The sequence below is a fragment of the Triticum aestivum genome, chromosome 2D (genome assembly GCF_018294505.1).
Source record: "Triticum aestivum cultivar Chinese Spring chromosome 2D, IWGSC CS RefSeq v2.1, whole genome shotgun sequence".
NCBI lineage: Eukaryota > Viridiplantae > Streptophyta > Magnoliopsida > Poales > Poaceae > Triticum > Triticum aestivum.
The window spans coordinates 457,608,542-457,625,179 of NC_057799.1; the positions used below are offsets into that span (position 1 = coordinate 457,608,542).

A 16,638-nucleotide genomic window follows, 5' to 3' on the forward strand; every position below is an offset into this window, starting at 1 on the left:
TCTTAGAAGGACTAGGTGTATCAACATTAGTTCTCTAAGAATCTTGCTCAATTCTCTTAGGGTGGCCCTCAGGATACAAAGGTTCCTGAGTCATTCTACCCCCTCTAGTCACAACTCTAACAGCATTATCATTCTTCTTATTATTTAATTCATTGAGCAAGTCATTCTGAGCTTTAAGTACTTGTTCTACTTGAGTGGTAACCATGGAAGCATGTTTACTAATGAGTTTAAGTTCACCTTTAACTCTAGACATATAATCATTCAAGTGTTCAATCATATAAGCATTGCGTTTTAATTGTCTACCAAAATAAGCATTGAAATCTTCTTGCTTAACCATAAAATTATCAAACTCATCTAAGCATTGGCTAGCAAACTTAGCAAGCGGGATTTCAGCTTTATCATATCTATAAAGAGAATTTACCTTTACTACCTGTGTCGGGTTATCAAGGCCATGTATTTCTTCGATAGGTGGTAAATTAAGGCCATGCATTTCTTCAACAGGAGGTAAATTCTTGACATCTTCAGCTTTAATACCTTTTTCTTTCATAGATTTCTTTGCCTCCTGCATATCTTCAGGACTGAGAAATAGAATACCCCTTTTCTTCGGAGTTGGCTTAGGAGTTGGTTCAGGGAGTGTCCAATTGTTTTCATTCGTCAGCATATTATTCAATAGAATTTCAGCTTCATCAACAGTTCTTTCCCTAAAAACACAACCAGCACAACTATCCAGGTGGTCTCTGGAAGCATCGGTTAGTCCATTATAAAAGATGTCAAGTATTTCATTTTTCTTGAGAGGATGATCAGGCAAAGCATTAAGTAATTGGAGAAACAAGGGCAGGCTGGGCAAGGAGGAGATTGAGAAGATTGTCCAGGAGGCTGAGAAGTACAAGTCATAGGATGAGGAGCACAAGAAGAAGGTGGAGTCCAAGAATGCCCTGGAGAACTACTCGTACAACATGCGCAACACCATCAAGGACGATAAGATCGCCTCCAAGCTGCCGGCGGATGACAAGAAGAAGATCGAGGAGGACATTGACGCTGCCATCCAGTGGCTGGACATGAACCAGCTCGCTGAGGCGGATGAGTTTGAGGACAAGATGAAGGAGCTGGAGGCCCTGTGCAACCCCATCATCGCCAAGATGTACCAGGGTACTAGCGCCGACATGGAGGGCGGAATGGATGACGACACCCCAGCTGCATCTGGCGGTGCTGGCCCCAAGATCGAGGAGGTCGACTAAACGGGTCATGTTCTGTGGCAGAGGCGGCGAAGCCTGCTGCTTAGTTATTATGTTGTGTCGTTATCTGAGACTAGTTGTGGTGGTTATTGTTTTGGTCCGAGTGGTCGGGGGTTATGCCGTGCAAGTTAAACATTCGTGGAACATCAGTGGATTATGGGTCATGTCACGTCTAAGTAATATAATATTCTAAGTCATCTGGTGCTTTTGGGCAGTTCACTATCCTTTTCTTTGCGTGGGAGTATGTTAATCATTCCGTTTTTTCTATGCGCCTAATAAGCTGGTCAAAAATGGAAACTGGCTTGTTATTTCCATATGCCCTGCTTGTGGCAATCTACTTAGTATTTTCGAGGATGAACCATAAAGCAATTGCCTGCCAGCCAGTTGTTTTAGCACATTAACTTGCCTTTTTTATTTGGATTGCCTTCATTTCCTTTTTGTTCTGATGGCAATTCAAGCTCAACAAATCAAATGGTAGGTCATCTCTTTTGAGATTGATGATTTGTTTGATCTGGGACTTCATTTCTATTGTGTTAATTTAGTGGGTGGTAATGCATGCCCGGTGATGACTAATTTATGCTTGTTTGTGAAAAACATTTGCAGTTGCCGCATATTTGCTTTCGCCCTGCCAGGCTTGTGAGAGCTAATGTTGTTAGATCCTTACTTGGGATGTCTGAGGGCATATATGAGCTCACTGTTTAGTGTCTTTCCTCTTCTGTCTTTCGTTGTTTATTGTCTGCCCTTTCTTTTTGTTCTTGAAGCTGTTGTTGCTATGTTTTTCCTCACGAAATTACTGTGCACACGACAGTATGCTGGACGATTCTCAGACGACCTGTTGATCGATGGTTGCGGCCCACGTGAACCCAACTGATATCTTGTCGTCCACAAATCGGGCACAATCCATCGTGTGTGTAGCAGTCCTCCCTCGATATTGTTTGGTTACTTGGTTGGATGATGAAACATGAACAAAACACACATCTTTCGGGACTGATTGTGTGTTCTGTGTGCCGCTGCCAAATCTGCAATTCTGTAATAAATCTAAGTTTTGTATTGTAGACCTGGATATTTGTGTTATTTCTGTTTATGTTTGTCCGGTGATGAAAAACCTACTAATCATACCATCTTTCATTCTGCAATTCCGAGACCAAATTGCTTTTGATAGTTGTTTTTGCATCTTCTATTCTTGAGTATGTGATTTTTCCGAATACTTTCAAAATTCTTTAGATATCTCGTCCGCTCTTCTTTCTGCTCTTGCTTCTATTGTTTATTATGTATATTTTCTTATGTGTATTGTCTAGAATTTGGCTGGACAGCGATGAAAATCACGAACAAAACACACCATCTTTGGGGACTGATTGGTGCTCTCTCTGTGCCATCCTGTGAAAGTCTACAATTCTGATGTCCACCTACCAGATTTCCTCCAAAATTTAACTTTTGTGTTTATGTGGTGCTGATTTGATCTATGTTGAAATTTTAGAGATCGAATTTTATGACGAAATTTCCACCAGGGCTTGAATTTTCCAATGGGCAACACTTTATGTGGATCTCGAGTTCCATTTCCACCAGGGCTTATTGTAAGGTGCAGCGAATACCATTTCTCTAAAATTGTTCATGCTATTCTTATCATAAATGTTTGATGGTTTACAAGTCGTAGTTTTCTCTGCAGTTCACTTCTGTGAGTCGAGTGATGACACATCTTTGAGACCTGAGTTTTCTTCCTTGATGAAAATCATAAGCATAATCCCTACGGCCTACTGATTTGATCTTCTATTGTTCCTGGTCTACCGATTCAATCATTCAAACATTCTGTCGTTCCATGATCCTCTTTCTTAACTTTTGCTCGACTGTTGTTTGCTTGTGTCTTCTGGTGTCATGGATGATGATATGCATTGGGCTCCGAGCAGTGGCGGAGCCAGGAATTTGCTTCTGGGTATTCATTGCAAATTTGTTTTTGTAATTCAATAGAAACTGGCAGTGATATCCAATTTTTTTTGGAAATGCAATAGAAAACAAACACAAATGTCCGAAATGATGCAAATTCTTACATTACAAGAACATAAGAAAAAAATCAGATACGTTCTAGAATTTCATCAAAGTTGCAATCAGTAGCTGATGCACACACGTACAAAGCCTGGCAATGAACTATCCAGCAAAGCTCCAAGTGGTCACATTCAATAGCACTTTTGGAGTTTTGGTCTTGCCAATAAATAATTTCTTGGGTTTTTTTTCTTTTGAAAATAGAACAATACACATCTGCATTGCATGAAGTAAGCTTGCTGGAAAATATATTCTTATAACAGTAAAATCTCCTGCTCTTAAAGTTGTTTGCATAGTTGATATGTCTGAAAATTTCTAAATGATTACTTGATCATGATTTTTATTTTAATAGTTGGCAGATGGAAAGGATTCATGAACCATCAACATAATGCCAGAATTATACTATTACTATGGCTGATTCTTGACCTTTCTATTCCGTTCTAAATCAGAGGATAAATTTACCTGGGCGGATGGATCTCGTGGAGCTTCTGCAATGGCGGACGCCTAGAGCAGAACTGCGGAGGGCAGTGACCCGGAGTGGCAGTTCGCGGACTTGCTTGCTTGCCGCGCCGCCGCCACCAGGTCGTGGGGAGCAGGGGAGAATAGATGATGCGTACTGGACTGGAGTCGGCCAGTTTGAGGCCTTGAGTTGTTGTGCGGGCTGGACCTGGACATGTGTCAAGTGGGCTTTGGCTGTTTCAGTCTATATACGTAATATATATGTATATATAATTTTTTGTGCCCCAAAATCATTGGTATTCCATGGAATACCCCTGGCTCCGCCACTGGCTCCGAGCAGCGAACATCGCTGTGGTCTGAAGGAGATGCATTTGCCTATAAAGCATTGTCTGACAGCTCAACCATCTGTTATGAAATTCTCAATGTCAAAGAACTGTAGGCCTGAACTGAGGCATAAGGTTTCCATTTGATTTTTCTTTCCTACGGATTGGAGATTGTCGCTCATGGATCCCGTTGATGACTTGTGATGTTGAGAAGTAGTGGCCTGACTCATACATTGATGAGATCTGTATTATCACCCAGAGAGATCTGAATCAACAACACATCTGATTTTGTTATTCGTTTGTGTTTTTTTAGCTATCTGGTCTCTGTTTTGGCCTCATGGACAAATATGTCTGCATCATCCGAGCTAGCCTTGTGGTTGGCATCCAAGGGAAAACATTATCTATCTTCTCCAATCTTCTCAGACATTACATTTTCAATTACTTATTTTCCTCTGCCTTTTCTCATATTTGCACTTAGTTCCTATTATCCCTCTTAGTTGGGAGTCAACTTTTTTACTGGACTTGGATCTGAGGGGGACGCAGCGAGCGCGAATAGTGAGCTGGTTTACTTGCAAACCCTTTGCGGTGTTTGCCATTGCTCTGGAGTCAAATGGTCTAACCGAGATTTTTTTTCTCATATATTGTTATCAAAATTTAGAATTATTTTACTTTTCTGCTGGCAAGTGTTGATCAGAGAACTACACCCTCAATGGTAAATTCCATGTGTGTACCAATAATCTCCGCTTATTATCTGATGCCTTGCATAAAGTGCTCTATTTGTCTTTCTTTTTTCCCGTACAAATTTATCAGACCTTGCAAATGATGTGAAATATTATATGGTAAACACTGAACCTTCGATATGTTTACAAAACTCGGCTTATTATCTGATGCCACCCATCAGCTTCAAACTACTTTTTATCAAGTTATCTTGTCTGCACAATTTTGGTGTACTGCGGTATTTATGCCCATCTCTTTCCGTGGATTTCTTTTGATTAATGGCAGTATGTAAAAGGACTTGGTACCCAGAGCACTTCAACAAGTCATTTCTATACCCTTCTTTTAGTGTTGAAGATCTCGACACGTTATCTCATCTGTTCAGCGCCATTTTGCCCTTGCTACGCGATGAGCTATTTTTTCCTTCCATTTAATTTCCATGGAATTACCTGTCAAATTATATGTATCAGGCAGACAAGGGTGTTATTCAGCACTTGCTTCCTTCACTGCACGAAAATGATTGGGATGTTCTTATTGCACATTTCCTTGGTGTGGTAAGTTGTTTGTGTTCACTTTGGCGCTGGCTTACACATTTGATCTTTTCCCTTGTGGAACCAGAAGCGTATGAGACCGACTTTCATTACGACCTTGCAGGTCATCCTTGTACGGCAGAGAGCTGCAACCAATAGGACATACAAATTCGGTATGCACACGTACATGTGGTTAGCGGTAACTACGCCGCTGTCACATGTCTACTGAATTGTTTATGCTAATCAATTACATCGAGGGGCGCCCACATATACATTGTTTTTTGGGGTTCATATCAAGTTTTGATCGCTCGCCAGGATATGCCACGTGGTTCATATACTTCATTTGACTTGACAAAGTTATCATCTGCAGCTAATGGTCGATTCGTTTAATCAAAGCTGGTCCTAAGCCGACCAGTGTAATTTAAACACAGCTGCAAACCAGAGACCAACACAGGAGTTCTTCATAAACATCATGTCCTTGGAGTCTTCAAGATAACGTTGTTGCCTGATCCTATATTCAGCTAGACCATCATTTCTCTGGCAGTTGAGCACAGCCACAATCTGCTTGAGGTATGACGCCTTCCTTTCTTGTTATGTACCTATCCGTAATCGTGTGTGCGTATATCTAGTTTGAAGATTAGAGACAGCAACCTTGCAATAGAACTCCAATTTTGTTTGTGAGGCTTAACTTATCTGGAGTTCAGATCTTCATCCTTCTTTCCCCCTATGTACGTTCAACTTTGGTTTTCCTAGATTGAAAGTCTGCCCAAGTAGAGAGTAGACAATCGCTTGCTTCAGTCCCTCTTTGTCTGTGCTATTGGAGAAGGATCTTTGATCGTCCATCTTTTCTCCCAGTTTGTATGCAAGCTTAAAAATCTATCTACCCTGCCATGTAGCTCCTCTAGATGGAAGATGTCTGAGGAAGATAAGCTCCCAAAACAGAGTTTGTAAGGATTTTCAATTTTGCTTGTTTCTTGTTGAACTGGAATATGCAATCTGGATTATCTTATATGCCAACAAATTAGTTAGGCTACATGACAGCATTTCCCTGGATAGACACTCTTGAATGGCTTGAGCTCGTGGCTGGGAGTTCACAGCTGTGATGCTCATAGTGTTCGATGTCCGCGCCATTCTCATCAGCGTGGTTCTCAGCCTCTCAGGCTCGGAAGCTTTGGTCCCCATGATGGCGGGCATCGTCTGGGTTGTGTGGAGAACCACAGTGCTCTAGTCTTTCTTGCAGAGACCGTCCGCCTAGTTGTCACTGCCGACATTCTGCTCTTAAGCTGGCGCTGCCGGCAACGAATCCACAAATCCACTCTAGACGAGTGGGCTCAATGCAAAACAGATTCCTTGTAATATAATTCGGGCTCGTTTTGATAGAACTTCCAAAATAACTACTAGTACATTTTTTATATGTCTGGTTTACTGCTAATATAGGGCTTGTAGAGAACCTTCAATTAGTGCAGAACTGCAGATATATAGCAGAGCGGTATATTTAGCTAGCCAGGGGCAAAATGATGTCGCAAACAAGGCACTGAATACTTTTTCATTGAACATGCCTAAAGTGGAGACAAATTATATTTGAAAAGAGGAGGATCTTTTGCTATTTTTTGAAAAAACACACTGAATTATTTTACACTTTGTTGTATCCATCAGGTGGTCCAAGACATTCAGAATCTGGCGTACTTACGATGGAGCGTTTGATTAGACTAGTGGTAGACCTTTAGGTGGTCTCCAAACCCTCACAAACTTTCCGGGTGAAAGGATCGATATAGTTGACTAGAGGGGGGGTGAATAGGCAACTAACAATTTTTGGCTTTTCTTTACCAAATTAAACTTTGCATCAAAATAGGTTGTCTAGATATGCAACTAAGTGAGCAACCTATATGATGCAACGACAACAAGCACGCAAGCAAGTAAGAGATATAACACAAGTAAACTAGCTAAAGTAAAGGAACGAGATAACCAAGAGTGGAGCCGGTGAAGACGAGGATGTGTTACCGAAGTTCCTTCCTTTTGAGGGGAAGTACGTCTCCGTTGGAGCGGTGTGGAGGCACAATGCTCCCAAGAAGCCACAAGGGCCACCGTATTCTCCTCACGCCCTCACACAATGCGAGATGCCGTGATTCCACTATTGGTGCCCTTGAAGGCGGTGACCGGACCTTTACAAACAAGGTTGGGGCAATCTCCACAACTTAATTGGAGGCTCCCAACGACACCACAAAGCTTCACCACAATGGACTATGGCTCCGCGGTGACCTCAACCGTCTAGGGTGCTCAAACACCCAAGAGTAACAAGATCCACTAGGGATAAGTGGGGGGGAATCAAATTTCTCTTGGTGGAAGTGTAGATCGTGGCCTTCTCAACCAATCCCGAGCAAATCAACAAGTTTGATTGGCTAGGGAGAGAGATCGGGCGAAAATGAAGCTTGGAGCAACAATGGAGCTTTTGGGGGAAGAGGTGAGTCAACTTTGGGGAAGAAGACCCCTTTATATAGTGGGGGAACAAACCAACCGTTACCCCCCTTCTGCCCCGAAGAGAGCGGTAGTACCGCTGTGCCAGCGGTACTACCGCTTGCCACTATAAGCGGTACTACCGCTACACAACGCGGTACTACCGCTTGGCCCACAGCGGTACTACCGCGGAGGGAGGGCGGTACTACCGCACAGGAGCGGTACTACGGCCCCCCACAGCCGCGGCCAGTACCGTAAAACCCGACACAAAAAAGGAGCCCTCGAATCGAGGCGGTACTAGCACGAGACCACCGCGGTACTACGGCTTGGGGTCACTAGCGGTACTACTGCTCTGGAGCGGTACTACCGCTTGTGGCACCCAAGCGGTACTACCGCTCCGTCCCGCGGTACTACCGCTGGGACCAGAGTTAGTACACACATGGGGGCTACTAGCGGTACTACTGCTCTGGGCGGTACTACCGCTCCAGAGCAGTACTACCGCTTGTAGCACCCAAGCGGTACTACCGCTCTGGCCCGCGGTACTACCGCTGGGACCAGAGAAGGCACAAAGAGAGGAGAACCAAGCCCATCATCGAAATGGAAAGGCTCGGAGGGAGGGGCAAAGGAAGTGTACGTGATGATTCCGCCCTATCCTTTCCAAAACGGACCCCCTCTTGATAGTACGGTGATCCCTATGAAACTAGTCCACCAAACTAATCCGAAAGGACTACACCATCTTTGCTTTAAGCTCCGAGGGGAGGAAATCGTCTCGTGCCAAAAGGATGAATCTCTGAAAAACACTCAACGCACACGATTAGCCCGCAAAAGCATTGTCATCAATCACCAAAACATCTTAGGGATAAATATGCCCTTACAATCTCCCCCTTTTTGGTGGATTGATGACAATACGGGATTTGCACAACTGGGAAAAAAAACAAAGGACATAAGCAAACCCCAAATCTCTAAAATATAGACGGGCTCCCCCTAGATGTGTGCCATCAAGATAAGTGCTTTGAACTGCACGACACACATACTAGGATCAACACTCCCCCTGTATTTTAGAGACCAACAACCTACGAGATACAAGATAGCAGGATATATAACAAAATGAAGCATATAACTCATGAGATATCAAATGACTAGAGACAAAGATAAAGATATGATAATGATAGGGTAGCATATGTCTCACACCATATGACTCGAACTAAAGTCTCACTGAACACAAAACCAAGCAAAGCACAAGGTCCAAGCAAAGCACAAAGTAGCACATAACGAAAGCACAAAGGCAAAGACACACTCGCAACACAACGATGCAAATCCCTAAACTCTCTCCCCCTTTGGCATCGAGACACCAAAAGGGGCAAAGAGCTAACCTACGGCTCCAGATGAGAGCATGCTGAGGATCTCGAACATCAGGACTCTGCGTGATCATCTGCACTGCCGTCCTCGCCCGGAAACTGCTCGGCATCTGAGTCGGTCCACGGACAGTGCTGCTGGATCCACTCCTCCTCCTCAGTAATTTGACCCTCAGAGCCGCTGGTGACTGTCGCACCCATCTGACGCATCAGCTCCTTGTGACGTCCTCTTGCCTTCTTCTCAGCCACATGAGTCATGTACTGACCATGAGACTCCATGCAGAACAGCTTCTTCATCTTGCGTTTGAGCTTCTTTGCCCAAGAGGGCTCTGCTGCAGAAGGCTCTGTCCCAGGAGGCACATAATCCTCATCATCATCACCGGCATCAGCCTCGTCCTCGGTCTCCATGGCAGCAGCAGAAGATGGAGCTCCAGATCTACCCCAATTATCCTTCTTCCTCAGACGCTTGATCTCATGAGAGACCAACTCTCCAGTTTCCAGCTGCTCCTCAGGATAGGTATGTCTCCAGGCCCTCTCAATAAGCAACATGATGAACGGACCATAAATTGGGCACTTGCACTCAGAAACAGCCGCCAGAAGCTCAGACCACATGACATGAGAGATGTCCAGGGACTCGCCGGTGTTTGCGTCCTTCTCACGCTGGCAGAAGAGAAGCATGTCCACAAGGTAAGAGTGTACCATGTCCAGATTCCCAATACGAGGGAAGAGAGTCTCGCGGAAGATACGGTGAAGGATGTCCAGATAGGTAGACAACTCATAGGTTTCCTTCCTGGTCTCAGGGTGGACCTTCCGAGTACAGTAGGGCCAGAGGGCTTGCTTGTGAGTGGAGGTGACATTTTGGTGAGGACGAAAACCAACTGGAGTCTCGAGCCCTTGATCTTCCACCTCAAGCAGCCCCATGAAGGCCTGCCACTTGACAGCTAGCACCTTTCCATTTGTCATCCAAGTCAGAGTCCTGTCTGCATCAGTTCCTAGGTGAACAGTGGCAAAGAACTGTGCCAGCAAATCTGCATCAAAGTCCTTGTTGAACTGCATGATCCTAAGAATGTTCAACTGAGAGCACATCTGTAGGGCATCACCAAAGTACTCAAGGTCCTTCTCCATAGCATCCGTGTTGATGGAATGAACATTGACAAAGAGATTCTTCTTAGCCTTGATCACATCAAAGTATGTGGCATACTGAAACCGGTTCCAGAACGGGCGATTGACAAGATTGGGTTCTTGGTCTTCCTCATAGGGGTTGCGCCGACGCCTGTCCCAGAATTCCTTGCTAGACATCTCAGTCACTTTCTTGCCAGTTGGCTTCGGTCGGCTGGCAATCTTCTTCTTGCGAGGAGGATTAGCACTTGAGGAAGCACCCCCTGTCGGCTGTGGAGCACTGGAAGAACCACCTGCAGTCTCAGATGAGCGGTACCGCTTCGACGTTGAACGCCCGGGGTTGACACGGCGGACTTGCTGCTCAGGATGTTCATCACCTGGAACCAAACACACGGACACAAGAAACAACCAGAAGGAACGATCAAAACCAAATAAACACAACAAATATGGATCAACATGTGGTAGGAAACAATGGAATTGGGCATCTAGCGGTAGTACCGTGCCTGCTCAGCGGTAGTACCGCTTAGCCATATAAGCGATAGTACCGCTCCGTGGAGTGGTAGTACCGCTCCAGCGGTAGTACCGTGCCAGATGGGCGGTAGTACCGCCCGAGACGGGGCACGGCGGATCCCTACTGCCGTGGTCAGATCCGGCACTACCGGGGATGCCAAATTCAAAAATAAACCTACCAAACATCAATCCAAAGAGTCTAGTTGCCTTCTCCAACCTACTCAAGCCTAGATTTGGCCAAAAATCTAGAGATGCAACTACTATTGCCCCTAAAACGCGAGATCTGAAAACTAGACAAGAAGAGAAGAGGAACGGGGGCAATACCGGCATCCATGGCAAGAGGACGAGGTGGGGATCGACTCCACCGAAGGAAATGGAGAGGAACGGTCCGGAGACGGAGGGCCGCCGGAGCCTTCCCGCGGCGAGATGGCGCTGGAGAGAGAGGAAGAGGAACCAGGGGACGAAGCAAATGGGTATGGGGTGGAGGAAACCACCCCTGCCCACGACTTAACCCCCTGGCCCCGCCCCTCAGCGGTAGTACCGTGGTGAGGGGCGGTAGTACCGCTTAGCCGTATAAGCGGTAGTACCGCTTAGCCGTATAAGCGGTAGTACCGCTCCGTGGAGCGGTAGTACCGCTCCAGCGGTAGTACCACTCCTGCACAACGGTAGTACCGCCCAGCGCAACTCAAACCAGACTCAACACGTATGGTGCAAAACGAAAGACGGGAAACAACGCAAGAAGACCAACAAGAGCACTAGCAAGAGAACAAGAATCACACGCCTCTATACGAGAGGGCGGTGGCCGAGGCCACCTATGTTTGAGTCACTTGGTATGGCACCGCGAAGAATTATCCTTGGGCCCATGACCAAAGCTCGTCTTTGAAGCACAAGTACCATCAAAAATGGCTAATGTGAAAGAGTGAGATCAGTTTATGCATTGTGGGGGGAGGGAAAGTTCATTGAGAGAACAACACTCGCCCTACGTCCATGCCTACACCTAGACAAGAAAGCACAATGAATGTGAGGGGTGTGCAAAGGTTCAAACCACATTGCTCGAATCAATGATATTTAGCTCATGCCTTAACTCGCGAAATCTTGCTTCATCCAATGGCTTCGTGAAAATATCTGCAAGGTTATCATGAGTGTTGACATAGTTGAGCTCGATCTCCCCTCGCCTAATATGATCCCGGATGAAGTGATACCGAATCTCAATATGCTTTGTCTTGAAGTGTTGCACCGGGTTGAGAGAAATCTTGATAGCACTTTCATTGTCACACCAAAGAGGCACTTTGTCACAAATGACACCGTAATCCTTTAAAGTTTGCCTCATCCATAAGAGTTGTGCACAACAACTTCCGGCCGCCACATACTCCGCTTCGGTGGACGAGAGAGACACACAACTTTGCTTTTTAGAAGACCAACTTACCAAAGAGCAACCAAGAAATTGGCACCCTCCGGAAGTGGACTTCCTATCCACTTTGTCTCCCGCCCAATCGGAGTCCGAATAACCTACAAGCTTGAAGTTTGCTCCTCTTGGGTACCATAGGCCAAAGTTTGGGGTATGAGCCAAATATCGAAAGATTCGCTTGACCGCCACAAAGTGGCTTTCCTTAGGTGCGGCTTGAAACCGTGCACTTATTCCCACACTCAACATGATATCCGGTCTAGATGCACAAAGGTAAAGCAAGGATCCAATCATAGAGCGATATACCTTTTGTTCCACCGCTTTACCATTGGGATCAATGTCAAGTTGGCACTTGGTGGGCATTGGAGTGGAAGCCGGCTTGACATCACTTAGCTTGAATCTCTTTAGCATGTATTGAGTGTATTTGGCTTGGTTGATGAAGGTTCCTTCTCTTCTTTGTTTGATTTCGAATCCGAGAAAGAACTTCAACTCTCCCATCATAGACATCTTGAACTTTGAGGTCATGAGAGCGGCAAATTCTTCATTGAAAGCTTTGTTAGGGGAACCAAAAATAATATCATCAACATATAGTTGGCACACAAACAACTCCCCTTTGACCTTCTTAGTAAAAAGAGTGGGGTCGATTTTCCCGATTTCGAATCCACGATCTTGTAACAACTCCGTAAGATGCTCATACCACGCACGTGGGGCTTGTTTAAGGCCATAGAGCGCCTTGTGGAGTTGATACACATGATCGGGGAAATAGGGATCTTCGAACCCGGGGGGTTGTTCGACATATACCAACTCATTTATGGGACCAGTAAGAAAAGCATTCTTCACATCCATTTGTTGCAAAGTGAAATTATGATGAGAAGCATAAGCAATCAACAAACGAATAGATTCAAGGCGAGCAACGGGGGCAAAGGTTTCACCGTAGTTGATACCCTCGACTTGGGAGTAGCCTTGTGCCACCAAACGAGCCTTGTTGCGAACAATGATTCCATGAGCGTCTTGCTTGTTCTTGAATATCCACTTGGTTCCAATGACATTATGATTCCCGGTTGGCCTTGGCACTAACTTCCACACTTGGTTATGTTCGAAGTTGTTGAGTTCTTCATGCATGGCGTTGAGCCAATCCGGGTCCTCAAGCGCTTCATAAACCTTTTGGGGTTCGACACAAGAAACAAACGCATGATGTTCACAATAGTTTGCTAATTTTCTACGAGTGCTTACCCCCTTTCTTAGGATTCCAACCACATTCTCCATGAGATGACCTTTGGTGGTGAGCTTGGAAGCGATCTTAGCGGCACGACGCTCCAATTCCTCCTCGGAAGTGAAGTGAGGAGGGGTTACTTGATCATCTTGAGCGTCGTCTTGAGCTTGTTCTTGATCTTGAACTAGCTCGAGGGGAAGAACTTGACCTTGGGCATCATTTGGTGGATCACCACCATCTTGAGGTTGATCTTGCCCTTGATCTTGTTCATGAGGTTGAGGGCCTTCACTTTGTTCTTCGGAAGCGTGTGGGTCTTGGGTTGGTGATGGCTCCACTTGAGTGGAGCATTGTCCGTCTCCTTCGGCCACAAGGGGTTCCTCAATGGGTAGGATATATCCAATACCCATTCTTCTTATGGCTTGGGGAGGAATTTCATCACCTACATCACAAGTACCACTTTGCTCCACTTGGGAGCCGTTATTTTCATCAAACTCCACGTTACACGTCTCCTCAATAAGTCCCGTGGACTTATTGAGAACACGGTAAGCATGGGAGTTTGTAGCATAACCAACAAATATGCCCTCATGAGCTCTAGTCTCAAATTTAGACAAACGAACACCTTTCTTGAGAATGAAACACTTACACCCGAACACTCGAAAGTACTTGAGGTTGGGCTTGTTACCGGTGAGGATCTCATATGGAGTCTTGTTCAAGCCTTTGCGAAGATAGAGCCGATTTGAAGCATGACACGCGGTGTTGATGGCTTCGGCCCAAAAGTTGTATGGAGACTTGAACTCCGCCATCATGGTCCTTGCCGCATCCATCAACGTCCGATTCTTCCTCTCCGCAACACCATTTTGTTGAGGGGTGTAAGGTGCGGAATATTGATGCTTGATCCCCTCATCACTGAGAAACTCATCCAAGGTGTAGTTCTTGAACTCGGTGCCGTTGTCACTTCTTATTGTCAAGATCTTTGCATTGTGTTGACGTTGGGCTTCATTTGCAAAGTCAATGACTGTTTGTTGGGTCTCACTCTTCCTCTTGAAGAAATACACCCACGTGTATCTAGAATAATCATCCACAATTACCAAGCAATACTTTCTACCCCCAAGAATATCAAAGGATGGAGGCCCAAAGAGATCCAAATGAAGGAGCTCCAACGGCCTCTTCGAGTAAATAAGAGTCGTGGGAGGGTGAGCCTTCTCATGAAGCTTTCCTTCGATACAAGCACTGCAAGCACGATCTTTGGCAAAACTAACGTTCGTTAGTCCACGGACATGGTCCCCCTTGAGAAGACTTTGCAAAGATCTCATATTGACATGGGCTAAACGGCGATGCCAAAGCCATCCCACGTCAACTTTAGCCATTAGGCATGTCGCGGTCTTAGTGGGTCGCTCCGAAAAGTTAATCACATAGAGACCGTTCTCGACATGCCCAACAAAGGCTACTTTAAGAGTCTTGCTCCACAAGAGGGCCACGGTATCAATATCAAAGAAGGTGGCAAAACCCATGATAGCAAGTTGACAAACGGAAAGTAAATTGTATGCAAGGGACTCAACTAGCATGACCTTCTCGATCGTGAGATCATGAGAAATGACAACTTTGCCGAGTCCCAATACCTTAGAAGACGAGGCATCACCCCACTCGACATTGGTGGGCATAGATGGAATCTTGTGCACGTCCACCACCAAGTCCTTTCTTCCGGTCATATGATTTGTAGCTCCACTATCGAGCAACCATGATCCCCCACCGGAAGCAAACACCTACAAGAGATCAATGCTTGGTTTTAGGTACCCACTTTGTAATGGGTCCTTTGATGTTAGTAATAAGGGTCTTAGGAACCCAAATAGACCATTCAATGTACTCATAAGGAGAACCAATGAATTTGGCATAAACATGCCCATCACTAGCACGGCATAACACATAAGAAGGATTAAAGTCGCCGGCTTTGTTGGAAGGAGTGGCATTGTTCTTCTTGACACCGCCACCCTTCGCATTGCTCTTCTTCTCCTTGGAAGCACCCTCTCCCTCATTCACAAAAGTTTGCTTGAGAGGAGGAGGTCGCTTGGTCTTGTCATTCTTCTTCTTGTTCTTGGGATTGGGTGTGAACCCAATCCCCTCCTTGGCCACAACTTCCTTTTGATTGCTCAAGAGGTCGTTGAGGTTCTTCTCACCTTGTATGCATGACACAAGGCCTTTCTCAAGTTGCTCCTTCAACTTAGCATTCTCCTCAACAAGATGTACATGCTCACAACACGGGTTAGTAGCATTTGCATTATCAATTAACACCATATGAGGAAAGGTGGCTTTCTCCTTTGTTAGCTTCACTTGGAGTTGATCATGAGACTCCTTGAGGCTAGCATGAACACCCTTCAAGACTTTGTGAGCCTTGTCGAGAATGCCAAACTCCTCTTTGAGTCTAGCAAGATCAACCCCAAGTTTTGCCTTCTCGGAGTTTAGCACACGAGACACAACAAGAGCATGATCAAGATCTTTCTTTAACTTAGCATGATCATCGTTGTATGACTCCTCAAGAGCCAAACGAAGACCACGCTCTTCGTCAAGAGCATTGGAAAGATCCGAAATCTCATCGGCATAGTCACGACTATGCCCCTCCATCTTAGAGATGGTATCTTCGTGAGCCTCGATCATGTCATTGGCTTCACCAAGTTGTTCCAAGAGAGCAACGAAGTGCTTCTTGGATTTACCCTTGAGTTTACCCATAAAGATCTCAAACTCATTTTCCTCCACATTTGTCCCCTCATGTTCATCAATGCTATTCGTCGAAGAAGGATGATCAATGATGGTAGTTTTGATGTTGGAGGTTACCTTATTGGTGGCTTTAGCCATGAGGCACTTGGCGGTGATGTTCTCATTGGGCGAGTCGAAGAGAGACACCCGTGGAGTCTTCGCAATGGCAACGGAGGCCATGGCAACCGACTCACTATCTTCATCATCGTCATCATCCTCATTGTACTCTTCTTGAACCACCAACGCCTTGGGAGGAGTCTTCTTGGTGAAGTTGCTCTTGTTGGGGAACGACTTGGCCTTGTCTTTTCTAATGAGCTTGCCACCATTGTCTTCCCCCTTCTCGTAAGGGCACTCCGCAACAAAGTGGCTAACATTGCCACAATTGAAGCAAGTCCTCATCCGTTGCTTGCCCTTTGCACCACTTGAGTTGCTTTTGTTGAAGTTTGGCCTTGTGTTCTTATTGCTCCAAAATTGCCTTGAAGCAAGAGCCATGTGTTCATGATAGGCATACTTCGTATCTTCGAGGTTGCCCT

The 16,638-nt window shown here is 45.4% G+C and overlaps 1 protein-coding gene and 5 non-coding genes across 6 annotated transcripts; all 6 read left to right on the top strand.

Moving 5' to 3' along the window:
* Nucleotides 1-840: 840 nt before the first annotated feature.
* Nucleotides 841-1,937, top strand: LOC123049572 (heat shock 70 kDa protein 4-like). Its single transcript, XM_044472468.1, has 2 exons — nt 841-1,229; nt 1,839-1,937. The coding sequence occupies exons 1-2, from the start codon at nt 957-959 to the stop codon at nt 1,935-1,937; spliced, it is 372 nt and encodes a 123-aa protein (XP_044328403.1). The 5' UTR covers nt 841-956.
* On the top strand, nt 1,793-1,916 carry LOC123056238 (small nucleolar RNA SNORD14). The gene has a single exon (XR_006426675.1). It is a non-coding gene; the product is annotated as a small nucleolar RNA SNORD14 (small nucleolar RNA).
* A 605-nt stretch (nt 1,938-2,542) lies between the features above and the next one.
* Nucleotides 2,543-2,639, top strand: LOC123056273 (small nucleolar RNA SNORD96 family). Its single transcript, XR_006426703.1, has one exon. It is a non-coding gene; the product is annotated as a small nucleolar RNA SNORD96 family (small nucleolar RNA).
* Nucleotides 2,640-2,915: 276 nt separating this feature from the next.
* Nucleotides 2,916-2,986, top strand: LOC123056294 (small nucleolar RNA R66). The gene has a single exon (XR_006426718.1). It is a non-coding gene; the product is annotated as a small nucleolar RNA R66 (small nucleolar RNA).
* A 1,743-nt stretch (nt 2,987-4,729) lies between these two features.
* LOC123056307 (small nucleolar RNA R16) lies at nt 4,730-4,816 on the top strand. The gene has a single exon (XR_006426731.1). It is a non-coding gene; the product is annotated as a small nucleolar RNA R16 (small nucleolar RNA).
* A 49-nt stretch (nt 4,817-4,865) lies between these two features.
* On the top strand, nt 4,866-4,949 carry LOC123056306 (small nucleolar RNA R16). Its single transcript, XR_006426730.1, has one exon. It is a non-coding gene; the product is annotated as a small nucleolar RNA R16 (small nucleolar RNA).
* Nucleotides 4,950-16,638: the final 11,689 nt, after the last annotated feature.

What these genes read in the sequence shown, in the direction of transcription:
- LOC123049572 (XM_044472468.1), top strand. Translation starts at nt 957, where the DNA reads ATGCGCAACACCATCAAGGACGATAAGATCGCCTCCAAGCTGCCGGCG. An exon ending in CTGGCCCCAAGATCGAGGAG is followed by an intron (nt 1,230 to 1,838) that starts GTCGACTAAACG and finishes AAACATTTGCAG; the next exon opens with TTGCCGCATATTTGCTTTCG.